The sequence below is a fragment of the Oncorhynchus clarkii genome, chromosome 26 (assembly GCF_045791955.1).
Source record: "Oncorhynchus clarkii lewisi isolate Uvic-CL-2024 chromosome 26, UVic_Ocla_1.0, whole genome shotgun sequence".
Lineage (NCBI taxonomy): Eukaryota > Metazoa > Chordata > Actinopteri > Salmoniformes > Salmonidae > Oncorhynchus > Oncorhynchus clarkii.
Genome location: NC_092172.1, coordinates 9,872,172 through 9,885,857, shown reverse-complemented (window position 1 = coordinate 9,885,857; position 13,686 = coordinate 9,872,172). Strand labels below are relative to the sequence as shown.

General features: G+C 41.2%; 1 protein-coding gene across 4 annotated transcripts in view; it reads left to right on the top strand.

Moving 5' to 3' along the window:
* LOC139384369 (phosphorylase b kinase regulatory subunit beta-like) overlaps window positions 1-13,686 on the top strand; it is a 61,737-nt gene that overhangs the window by 17,599 nt on the left and 30,452 nt on the right. For all 4 annotated transcript variants that reach the window (XM_071129086.1, XM_071129087.1, XM_071129088.1 and 1 more), the window contains 4 exons: window positions 2,591-2,706; window positions 5,746-5,809; window positions 9,764-9,859; window positions 10,414-10,611. In XM_071129086.1, the coding sequence (XP_070985187.1) occupies window positions 2,591-2,706; window positions 5,746-5,809; window positions 9,764-9,859; window positions 10,414-10,611 (474 nt within the window). The remainder of the gene's footprint in view (window positions 1-2,590; window positions 2,707-5,745; window positions 5,810-9,763; window positions 9,860-10,413; window positions 10,612-13,686) is intronic.

Here is a 13,686-nt window from a genome sequence, read left to right as displayed (position 1 = left end):
CTGTACGCTCTCGTTGGCTGGCCCTCGCTTCATACTCGTCGCCAAACCCACTGGCTCCATGTCATCTACAAGACCCTGCTAGGTAAAGTCCCCCCTTATCTCAGCTCGCTGGTCACCATTGCATCTCCCACCTGTAGCACACGCTCCAGCAGGTATATCTCTCTAGTCACCCCCAAAACCAATTCTTTCTTTGGCCGCCTCTCCTTCCAGTTCTCTGCTGCCAATGACTGGAACGAACTACAAAAATCTCTGAAACTGGAAACACTTATCTCCCTCACTAGGTTTAAGCACCAACTGTCAGAGCAGCTCACAGATTACTGCACCTGTACATAGCCCACCTATAATTTAGCCCAAACAACTACCTCTTTCCCTACTGTATTTAATTTATTTATTTATTTTCCTCCTTTGCACCCCCATTATTTTTATTTCTACTTTGCACATTCTCCCATTGCAAATCTACCATTCCAGTGTTTTACTTGCTATATTGTATCTACTTTGCCACCATGGCCTTTTTGCCTTTACCTTCCTTATCTCACCTCATTTGCTCACATCGTATATAGACTTGTTTATACTGTATTATTGACTGCATGTTTGTTTTACTCCATGTGTAACTCTGTGTCGTTGTATGTGTCGAACTGCTTTGCTTTATCTTGGCCAGGTCGCAATTGTAAATGAGAACTTGTTCTCAACTTGCCTACCTGGTTAAATAAAGGTGAAATAAAAATAAAATAAATAAAAAATTGAGTTGGAGGCCTTGTAAAACGGACAGCTAAAGTAATAGCAACTCCTTCGTTATAGTGGTCCTTTAAGGTGGCTGCAGCCATAAGTGCTGTTAATTCTCTTGTCTCCTGTTTTTATAGCCCTTTGGGAGATTTGAAATTCATTAATTCCATCTCTTAATTCAGTTGTCTGCTCACTGGGAGATTTACTTTTAGGCACAGGGGTGAAATTATTGCCTTCAGAAAAAGCTTCTTTTTTTTTGATCCAGACTTATCTTCAAAAATAGAGCTGTTCTAGAACATTATGCCCGGAAGCAATTACAGTGAGCATTCACTTTGTTTACAGAAAATTGAAAGCCTCACATTAAATATATTTTTATATTTTTTTCCCCCAACGGCAAACAAATTGCCTGTGTAGCTTCAATGGGGCCAGTCCTATTTGCAAAGCAGACCTAATTTGCACATTTAAATAGTGCTTATTGAGCTGCGTAATACAAGTAAAGGGCATGAACATGAAATCAACGAGCATGTATCCTTTTATTAATCTACATCAGAACAAATAAACAGGAAATGGGACTCTTAATGTGTGTCATTTCTGCACCGCATTTAAATGCATCTTTTGGTATTCTCATTATTCCAATTTTGGCTCTTAGCAGTGGTTCAGTATATTTTCCCGACTGGAAGTTCAATACAATTGAATCTTGCAGTATTAATACAGGTAGATGCTTTGTGTGTTTGTGTGTGTTTTGTGTGTGCGCCCATTTGTGACGGCAACGTTCACAATGATACTATCAAGATACCAGAAAGATACCTCTCAGTCGTTAAGACAAATTGAAAAATCCTATGCTTCTTTATCTAAATATTGAACGAGCGTGGGCGACAGAGAGGAACAAAATGGCGCAGTTTGAGTAGATGGGGGTGAGACCAGGTGGGTCTGAGCAGGTGTGATGTCGTTGATGTTTGTGTGAGTCGGTATTGTTGTCTTTTGTATGTTTTGTGTTGTACTTCTTTTTTTTTTCTCAATAAAAAAGGTCATGAAGATCCTTACATTAATCATTCTATTAAAGCCCAAAATAAAATAACCCGCAATGTCCTTATTTCAGTGGCTCTGTTTAGTTCCCCGTCTTCTCTCCTTGCCTGTCCCATTTTTGTACACTTTAGGCCCTGTCTGTTTCCCTGTTGTCAGTCACATCTCCCCCAGTACTTTCACATTTTTCCTTCATGGCCTCTTAAGTCATAATTTTTAAATATTTTTGTGAAGTTTCCATCTCTTTTTTTTTTTATTTCATCTTGATTTAACCAGGTGGGCAAGTTGAGAACAAGTTCTCATTTACAACTGCGACCTGGCCAAGATAAAGCAAAGCAGTTTGACACATACAACGACACAGAGTTACACATGGAGTAAAACAAACATACAGTCAATAGTACAGTATAAACAAGTCTATATACGATGTGAGCAAATGAGGTGAGATAAGGGAGGTAAAGGCAAAAAAAAGGCCATGGTGGCATCTGCACATAGAGAAGAGCCATTCCTCCTTGTTCCAGATGAAATTAAGGACATGGTTTTGACTACCCATGTGACTGGGTGATGTTTGTCTTTTAACTTGGGGCACACAAATGTTAATTCCATCAGGGGCAAAATGTTAATGTCTTTTATTCAATAAATAACTTACTGAAAATGTGCATGAAATGAGAGTTATTGGAGAATAGTTTATTCCATTTAAATGTGAGTACATTCTTCCCGAAGTTGCATGAGCTCTTCTTTTGACAATATGATTACACAGTACAGTTTAATTCCAGGGAGAAAGCGTTCAATGTTGAGATTGAGAGATCTCGTTCATGTGATATTGTCGTGTTTTCTACCTCTGCAGGTATCTTTCATCCAGAACCTGGTGTTCTGTGTAGAGAGGGCGTACAGAGTGCCTGACTTTGGAATGTGGGAGAGGGGGAGCAAGTACAACAATGGAAGCACTGAGCTGCACTCCAGGTCTGTCTTGTCCTCCTCTAGTGAATACTTTGATTTATAAAGATATGAACACATTGCTAGACAGTCTCCACACATGGAATGTGTTAATCTCTCCACAAAAACAAAGAGGATATATTTTAGGGTAGTAAAGGTAATGTCGATGACCTATCATTGGAGCAGTAGAACTGCCTCTCCCTCTCTCAAGACCTCGATAATGATTCTGTTTCCTCTGTCCCTTATCTCTGGAAAACATTGGTTTCTCCTAAAGAATGTAGCAAAATTGGTTGCAATTTACCACCATTTCCTAGAGAAAAAAAATCTGGCTTTGCATTCTACATAGACAATACTTCGACACCATGTCCATTAGTCAAATTCAGAATGACTGATTTGTAGTTCAGTTTCCATAATACACATTAAAATACAGTAATGTAAACAGAGAGCAATTGCGGGGGCAGAATAACAACTTTTTACTTTCTGAGTTCATTATCTTCATGCGGAGTCATTCACCAAGTTTCAGGCGCGGTTACAATGGGGGGGTGGGGGGGGCTGTTCCATTAACTCAGTGTACCAGACTGCCGACGGGTACGTAGGTCTGTGTGTGGCTGAGTGTCAGGGAAAGCTGTGATGAATGCCTTCATCTAGAGAATTGAATCATGATATTCAAGCTCGGCTGAAAGGAAAATGGCAGTCGTTATAAAACAATGTTAATGTCATCAATCCTAGGTGGTATTGAGTTTGTGCAAAAATGGCTAAGCTGTAGTCCTATCGAGCTTGGTTACCCCTTGGCAATCTCTCGCCAAGCTAAAATATAGAGCAACTTAATGCTAATATTTAGCTTTGTTCAACTGCGTTACGTTTCTAATTGAAGTCCACCCTATAGTAGGTTTAAACCGAACTGCACTCATCGGGACGTACAAATTGTATGACAAGATACTGTGTTGTGCTTGTTGTCTGCAACTTGTTACTATTATCAAACCAATGCCCACCCGGCTCCCTGAACCTACAGCACTGTGTGCACATTCAATGTTTTAAACCTTCGACCAAGGCGTCACGCTCACTCAGAACTGTTGACAGCTCTTACGCATTATGTCCAGGCAAGTTCGGACAGAAAATCAATAGACTTTCAAAAAAGGCCTCATGTTGCTTGATTGTGATCATTGCTGCTGATTTTGTCAGAGAGGGAGCTGAAGTTGTGTTTTGGGAAAGCTGGTTTCAACTATGTTCTGTTATTTTTCTGCATTTTTGTGTCGGTTTAGGGCCCTGTGTTTGTGGGATTGAACACCTTTTTTACTTGTCGGTGTATCTTGCAACTCTCCTTGCCACGTCGTCGTCTTCCTTTTATAGAGACCTATTAAGAGGGAAAGGAAATGCACTGCTATTTTCTCTGCATAGTAAAGTGCACAATGATTTCAGCAACAATTAAATCTAAGTCATCTGTTTGCATTACATTATTAAACTATACAAATGTATACTTGTAGGCATTTTACAGTATAATTGTAAGGCTCGTTACAAGGCAAGGAGTGTTTGTTTTGGGAGTCATGTGCCTTGTACATAGGGGGTTCATAAAAAGTTTAACCAAACCCCATTTATATAGTATCTCCAGTTGAAGTTTACATACACTTAGGTTGGAGTCATTAACTCATTTTTCAACCACTCCACAAATTTCTTGTTAACAAACTGTAATATTTCCAAGTTGGTTAGGACATCTACTTCATGCATGACACAAGTCATTTTTCCAACAATTGTTTACAGACAGATTATTTCACTAATAATTCACTGTAACGCAATTCCAGTGGGTCAGAAGTTCACATACTAAGTTGACTGTGCCTTTTAAACAGCTTGGAAAATTCCAGAAAATGATGTCATGGCTTTTGAAGCTTCTGTTAGGCTCATTTACATCATTTCAGTCAATTGGAGGTGTACCTGTGGATCTATTTCAAGGCCTACCTTCAAACTCAGTGCCTCTTTGCTTGACATCATGGGAAAATCAGAAGAAATCAGCCAAGACCTCAGAAAAAGAATTGCAGACCTCCACAAGTCTGGTTCATCCTTGGGAGCAATTTCCAAATGCCTGAAGGTACCAAGTTCATCTGTACAAACAATAGAACGCAAGTATAAACACCATGGGACCACGCAGCCGTCATACCGCTCAGGAAGGAGACGTGTTCTGTCTCTTAGAGATAACGTACTTTGGTGCGAAAAGTGAAAATAAATCCCAGAACAACAGCTAAGGACCTTGTGAAGATGCTGGAGGAAACAGGTACAAAGGTATCAATATCCACAGTAAAACGAGTTCTATAACGACATAACCTGAAAGGCCGCTCAGCAAGGAGGAAGCCACTGCTCCAAACCGCCATAAAACAGACTACGGTTTGCAACTGCACATGGGGACAAAGATTGTACTTTTTGGAGAAATGTCCTCTGGTCTGATGAAACAAAAATGGCCATAAAGACCATTGTTATGTTTGGATGAAAAAGGGGGGGTTTGCAAGCCAAAGAACACCATCCCAACCGTGAAGCACGGGGGTGGCAGCATCATGTTGTGGGGGTGCTTTGCTGCAAGAGTGACTGGTGCACTTCACAGAATAGATGGCATCATGAGGAGGAAAAGTATGTGAATATATTGAAGCAACATCTCAAGACATCAGTCAGTAAGTTAATGTTAGGTCGCAAATGGGTCTTCCAAATGGACATTGACCCCAAGCATACTTCCAAAGTTGTAGCAAAATAGCTTAAGGACAACAAAGTCAAGGTATTGGAGTGGCCAACACAAAGCCCCGACCTCAATAAAGTGGTGATCCTAACTGACCTAAGACAGGGAATCTTTACAAGGATTAAATGTCAGGAATTGTGAAAAACGTAGTTTAAATATTAAGTATTTGGCAAAGGTGTATGTAAACTTCAACTGAATATTAAGTAACCTGTGCATGTTAGTCTTGCATATAACTTGGAGCCATGGAACAGATCAGAAAATGTGTGTCCTATGATATTTCAATTATAAATACCATTAGTGCTTTCAGGTTTATATTGGGTTTCTTAAACATGTTCTTTCTTTTGCAGTTCTGTGGGGCTGGCTAAAGCTGCTCTCGAGGCTATCAATGGATTCAACCTGTTTGGGAATCAGGTATTTGATTTATCCTCCAACTTTCATCCACATTCTGTCAAGAGACCTAGCCATTGTCCTCACTTACTCTGAAGATAAGAGTTTAGGATTTTAATGACCGAACTGCGTATGCACCTCTGGTGTAACAGCGTCTGATGCGTTAAGATTGCATTATAGATAGTGTGTAACTGATCTAATGCTTCAAATTGGGAGTCCCATTACATCACCATCCATCTTCAAGATCTTATAGATGGTCATAGTACAACAGTTCTCAGAGATTTAATTAATCACATTTCTTTAATATATATTTAAATTTGATTGAACCTTTTATTTAACTCGGCAAGTCAGTTAAGAACAAATTCTTATTTACAATGATGGCCAAACCCGGACGACGCTGGGCCAATTGTGCGCCGCCCCATGGGACTCCAAATCACGGCCGGATGTGATGCAGCCTGAAGCCGGTGATGTGATGCAAATGACCGGATGTCATCATTTTCTGCCTGTGGAAAGTGAACCACACACTCAGGGGGTTTATTGAGTGGGCTTGTGTTGTACTCGGGGCTGACTAGCTAGATGTCTATGCACTAACAGCTTTGATAGATTACTGCTGTTCCCATTTCCTTGATTTCCTTGCTTTTTTCTGGATCAGCCATTTTGTAGGTTTAATTTGTTTTTGCTGTCTAGAGTAAAGACGTGAATGTGAACATCCATTCTATGTGCTAATGGATTGGAAAACTGAAAAAAACCTCCACTTAGCATTCTTGTTTTTCTCAAAACAGATTTCTTTCTCTTCCATTTTGTTCGTTCATGCACGCAGCACGACGCATTTCAAGCAAATAAAGCACAACAACAACATTGTGTCCCGTGTGAACCTACCATGAATAATATCTTACCCCTAGTGATTATACAGTTCCTTCGGAAAGTGTTCACAACCCCATTGACCTTTTCCTAATTTTTGCTGTGTTATTTCAAATGGATTCAATTGATCGTTTTTGTGTCACTGGCCAACACACAATACCCCATAATGTCAAAGTGGAATGATGTTTTAGCAAAATAATTGAAATAATTTCAAAAGGAAAAGCTGAGAGTCAGTAACTATTCAACCCCTTTTGTTATGGCACGCCCAAATAGGTTCAGGAGTAAAAATGTAAGTTGCAAAATGCAATAATTGTGATTAACATGATTTTTGAATGACTACTGTACCTCATCAGAGGAAGAAACCGCTCAGGGATTTCACAGAGGTTTAATGGCTGTGATAGGAGAAAACTGAGGTGGGATCAACAATAATGTAGTTAGTCCACAATACTAACCTAATTGACAGAGTGAAAAGAAGGAAGCCTGTACAGAATAAAAATATTCCAAAACATGCATCCTGTTTGCAACAAGGTACTAAAGTCATACCGCAACAAATGTGGCAAAACAGTTAACCTTTTGTCCTGAAAACAAAGTGTTATGTTTGGGGAAAATCCAATACAACACATTACTATCATGTTATGGGTATGCTTGTAATCATTAAGGACTAGGGAGTTTTTCTGGATAAAATGAAAATCCTAGAGGAAAACCTGGTTCAGTCTGCTTTCCACAAGACACTGGCATATGAATTCACCTTTCAGCAGAACAATAACCTAAAACACAAGGCCAAATCTACACTGGAGTTCCTTACCAAGAAGACAGTGAATGTTCCTTAGTGGCCGAGTTAGTTTTGACTTAAAACTGCTTGAAAATCTATAGCATGGCCTGAAAAATGGTTGTCTAGCAATGATCAATAACCCATTTGAAAGAGCTTGAAGAATCTTTGTAAAGAATAAAGGGCAAATGTTGTGGAAAGCTCTTAGAGATTTACCCAGAAAGACTCCCGCTGTAATCGCAGCCAAAGGAGATTCTAACATTTATTGACTCAGGGGGTTGAAAAAGATATCAAGATATATTCATGTTTTAATTTTCATAATAGTTTTTTTGTGTATTTTGTGTAGATTGTTGACAAAAATGACAATTAAATCCATTTGAATCCCACTTTGTAACAAAACAAAATGTAGAAAAGTTCAAGGGTTGTGAATACTTTCTGAAGGCACCTTATGATCGTTATAGTCTCTTTTGCTACTGTTATCAGTGATTTAATGAAGGGCTCTTCTTCTTAGCCGCCTCCTTCTTCATCTAATTAATCCACTGCCAATGAGATTAAATTGACTCATTGATGATCAGAGTTTTAGATTAAACTCTGTGCCCCACTGGGTTTGGTTCCTGTCATTAGGCAGTAGTATAGTAGTGGCTGGTGTGTCTGGGGCTGCTGTGTGGGGATGGAGTGGCTATGAGTCATCACCTAGGTTATTAATGATGGCCAGCTCTCAGTGCCCCTCTGACTTCCCTCCAGATTTTCAACTGAGAATAAGCCATGATCAGTGACTCTCCCCAGCTGTGTTTCTTAGAGGCAACAGCCAATCAATGACTAGCCAGAGCACAATGGTCGAGAGGGAGCCAATCACTAACTTTACCCAGCTTTTATGTGTGGGTTGTCAGTTTATTAAGTGACTGCCTGCTTCAGAGCAAAATGTGGAGTGCAATCAATAAAGGTATGGTCCTAAGAAGCGTAGGTCACAGTGGAGACCACGTTCTGTGCTGTCACAATCATTTACATCCCATTCCACCAAACCCTGCAGTATGTACAGTAAATCACTAAAGCAGGCCTGATGAGAGTCACTCTGATGGCTAAAAGCTTTGGTTGGCTTGTTCGAAAGCAGCATACATAATGCATTGTGCAGAAACTGCTTAGATAGTACTTTTTTTTTTTTTTTTTTTTGCCTTAATGTGAACATTTTTGAGGTGTCAGTGAACAAACGTGTCCGGGAATATTTGTAACAGAAATTTTGTGAGATGTGTTAATCCAGAAATGGTACAGTAAACTAACCCAGAAAAAGCACTCAGACCCTAATTTCAACAGAGGGGCTGGAGGGTAGGTAAATCATACCGTGGGCAAAGAGTTTGCAGTGTAACAACATGATGTGGTATCGAGGTGATTGGATGGCCCTTCATGGTTGGAGTGCCCCCGCACTGTGCTCAAAGCATAGAAAAACTATGCTTTTTAGCTTTGTACCCAAAAAGATCAAATGGTCGGGCAATACTGACTCTTTTGTAAGAGTAAGGTTGTAATATTGCTGCCTTCGTAGCTGGTTTTGCTAAGCAGAGGCGGCAGGTGAGACGTTGGAGGCTCGGAGTGTGTGCACCACTTCATCCTCCGAGCTGAATTCACAGTAACGTAAACAAAACGGGTCTTCTGCCATGTAGAGAATGTGCTATGTCGTGTGTGTGTGTACACGTTGGTACGTGTGTCCGTGCACGTTGGTACGTGTGTCCGTGCATGTTGGTACGTGTGTCCGTGCACGTTGGTACGTGTGTCCGTGCACGTTGGCACGTGTGTCCGTGCACGTTGGTACGTGTGTCCGTGCGTGAGCGAGTGTCAAAATCAAATCGTATCAAATTGTATTGGTCACATAGACATATTTAGCAGATGTTGTTATTGCGGGCGTAAAGAAATGCTTGTGTTCATGGTTGTGACATTTTGATGTTGTTTCCTGCGTATTAAGGCTTCTTTTCAGGGAGCTAGTGGAAGTGGTGGTGACAGCTGCAGTGCGACAGGCCTATATCGGGTCATGCTGGGAACAGCCAGTAGCTGCCATCCATGCCCTGCAGTCCCATGGCTCACTAGTGGCACAGTTCAACAGCACGGACGGAATGGCTATAAATGTGTCCTAGATGTTTTGAGTTCTGATTGGCTGTGAAAGTCGGTGTTCAACCAGGTTTCCTATATGCGTTATGTCCAAACATGTAGGCACATGCAGGCTACGTTGAATCTTGCATTGTGACAAAACGGAAGCGCTACAATTTTCATCCACATCGAATCGGTAACAGACCTTGTCTGACCCGCATCAATCTTACAAGCACCAGTGAATATGACTCGTCATCTCTGTTGGTCTGCAGGGTTGCTCTTGGTCTGTCATCTTCGTGGACCTGGATGCCCACAACAGGAACAGACAGACACTGTCCTCCCTCCTACCCAGAGAATCCAGGTCCCACGTGAGTAAAGACAATTAAACCACTCATTGCTAAATACCACTCCGTACCCAATGATGTATTGGCTCAGTGACCAGTCCAGTCTCCCAGTTCACCAGTAAAGAGGGGGCTAATAATTTTTCTCCGGCAGTAAGAGCAACTAGACAGAAAAGTGCTCCTGTAAATGAATTGGTTTAATTAGGGGAGATGGAAGAAATGCATTGGCGCCACATCTACAACATGGGCTAATGGGAGGGAGAGGTAGGGATGGAGTGAGAGAGGGCTGCGGAGGAAGGAGGGGAAGGGAGTACAGTACAAGGCTTATGCAAATAAAACGTTGAGCATCTTAATTATATATGAGTCTCTGACTAATGTGTTATTAAATGTCAGCCTCTTTAATTTTGGAAAGTGACCATTAGCAGGGAGAGAAAGAGAGTGGGTCCCTTAGTCTCTTAACCCTTTACTAACTACCTGACAGCTGGCACATGGGGTGAAGGGTTGACTTAGGAAATGATCAAAAACGGGTATCTGTGTTTTAAATGCTCCGCATTTTAAACCTTCTTTGAACCCTAACACAGAATACGGACGCTGCCCTCCTGCCCTGCATCAGTTACCCTGCGTTCGCTGTGGATGACGACGCCCTCTACAGTCAGACCCTGGACAAGGTGGTGCGCAAACTAAAGGGGAAGTACGGCTTCAAGCGCTTCCTGCGTGATGGCTACAGGACCGCCAATGAAGACGAGAATAGGAGACACTACAAACCGGCTGAGATGAAGGTCTGTGGTTTAGTTTAAAAGCCAACCCTGCAGACTGATTGTGATGACTAACATGTGCTACTCTGACTTGACTTTTTCCATTTCAGCTCTTAAAACCCCTTACGCTCTTCGTGAATTGGCCTATTATGGATAAGGCTAAATTGAAGGGTTTCTTACATAAGAAATACGGAAAGCATATGCATAACAATGGTAGCAATTCAAAGGGAACCGTTTGGAAATTATGGGGAAATTATTAGACGTAAGGTGAGGACACAACAGTTCACCTGACATGGTTGGCATAATTTGAAAAAAATGTCTATTGACAAAAGGACTATCTAAATGATAAAATATGATCTTAGTCTTAGGATTTCACTACAAATACAAATACTAGTGAATTCAGAGAAGCAGATATGAATTTTGGTGCGCATACACTGGAGACACAATTGCATTCTGATGTGTGGTCCGTGGCAAAGTTTCTCCAACAAACAGGCTCATTCTGTTCAGGACAACCCAGGATGTAACACCATGTCATCTTGTAACTGCACATCAAACATGGTGATTATAAATGTTGACATTACATGAGTTTTATGAGATAGCTAGCAGTTGATGCTGTTCTTCAATAACACAGACCCCAAAGCAAGGGGAAAAAAAGAAAGAAAAAAAAGAACAAATCATAGATGTTATGCTGGGAAGTAAGATGCTCAATGTTAATTGTTTCCTGTCCTCAATGATTCTCCACAGAACAAAGTGACGGGATGTATTTTATAACCCCCAACCCTAGCCTGTGGTTGACCAATTAGAATTCTTTGCAGTAGAATTGGGCCAATGGCCAAATAACAAGTATCCTGTTTCAGGCTCAATTCCTACACAGATTCTAACCAGGTGTTGAATTGAAAAACAATTCCATTGATTGTTAATTCCCTATTGGCCTCTAGTCCTCTGTGTATTATCTTAAAATATTATTTTTAGCAATTAAACACTGGAATTAAACACTGGAGTGATAATTGATAGCAATTAAACACTGAAGTGATAGATATGCAGATGATGATGTGCAAGTAGAGATACTGGGGTGCAAAAGAGCAAGAGGATAAATAACAATATGGGGATAAGTTAGTTGGGTGTGCTATTTACAGATTGGCTGTGTACAGGAACAGGGATCGCTAAGCTGCTGTGACAGCTGATGCTTAAAGTTAGTGAGGGAGATATAAGTCTCCAGCTTCAGAGATTTTTGCAATTCGTTCCAGTCATTGGCAGCAGAGAACTGGAAGGAAAGGGGGCCAAAGGAAGTGTTGGCTTTGGGGATGACCAGTGAAATATACCTGCTGGAGCATGTGCTACGGGTGGGTGTTGCTATGGTGACCAGTGAGCTGAGATAAGGCAGGGCTTTACCTAGCAAAGACTTAAAGATGACCTGCAGCCAGTGGGTTTGGCGACGAATATGTAGTGAGGGCCAGCCAACGAGAGCATACAGGTCGCAGTGGTGGGTAGTATATGGGGCTTTGGTGTCAGAACGGATGGCACTGTGATAGACTTCATCCAGTTTGCTGAGTAGAGGGTTGGAGGCTATTTTGTAAATGACATCGCCAAAGTCAAGGATCAGTAGGATAGTCAGTTTTATGAGGGTATGTTTGGCAGCATGAGTGAAGGAGGCTTTGTTGCGAAATAGGAAGCCGATTTCTAGATTTAATTTTGGATTTGAGATGCTTAATGTGGAAGGAAGGAGAGTTTACAGTCTAACCAGATACCTAGGTATTTGTAGTTGTCCAGATATTCTAAGTCAGAACCGTCCAGAGTAGTGATGTTGGTCGGGCGGGAGGGTGCGGGCAGCAATTGGTTGAAGAGCATGCACTTAGTTTTACTAGCATTTAAATGCAGTTGGTGGCCACAGAAGGAGTGTTGTATGGCATTGAAGCTCGTTTGAAGGTTTGTTAGCACAGTGTCCAAAATATTCTTACAAGATGGAAATGTGGACAGACTCTGAGGTGTTTTGGCTTGCTTGTATGACATCAAAGCGGTATTTCTTATCCTCAACATCTCATCTGTAAAAATACATAGAGTCCTCATAATTTACAGCATTTCCCTCACTCAGACATTTTTTTCTTTGCCAAGTTACCAAATTTAGCGTGAGGAATGAGGCAACTTCTTGTCGCGTTCAGAACGACTGCCAGTCAAAACCCATACAGCGCTGTGAAGTGGAGACACTGAGCTCTGTCGTCATGTATTGCATGTTACTGTACAGCCACTGCGTTCCAATCTGTGCCCAAATCTGCCATTGTCAACCCATATACGGGTACGAGTGTGTAAAGGGTTAATCCAGATGTTGATTTCCTACGACAGAAGCCACGCAACTGTGGCTGCTCTGCCGTTGATGAATCCCAACTGAAGGCATATTAACGTCAGGATTAGCTGCTGTGCCTGCAGAGTGTGAATTTGAAGCAGGGCAGCTATTTAACACTGAGCAAATCATTGCATTAGCTGCAGCACTGACCTCCCGGAATTAATGAGCTTGGATTCAACAGGGGGAAACACAAAGGGAGGAAATATGGGAATAATCTGAGCCACTAAACTTTAAAGTTTCATTATAGGATTTAGACTAGGTGCAATCAACAGGTCCCAGTCAGACCATTTCGGAGAAATGGGAGCTGGATATTACACTATAAAATGCTTCGTGATGAATCATTTTGAAATATCATCCATTACAGTAGGTAAATGTGGTAGGCCATTACATAACATTGTAGATGGAATGGTTCTCTGCACATGCAAAACCTCTTCTTACTGCCCACTCAAATAGCTAGAAGTCACATGTATGGGACCACGAAGGACGTTGTACATCATATTTTATTGTTGAAAAATGCATTTTCAGGTGGGAGGGCATTGATTGCAAGTTTATTCAATTTGAAAGCGCACACCTTGTTAGATTTTCTAAAGTCTGTAACGTTACCCGCTACAAGTGAAGGAGTGCATCCTGTTGTACAATATAGAGTTTTACAATCTGCGGAATAGCTGAGGCTCCTGGGATAGCTGGTGTTTATACTGCAGATGTAGGCCTCAGTGACTGCTCTCTCCATCCTTGTAACATTTTATTAAATATCTCCA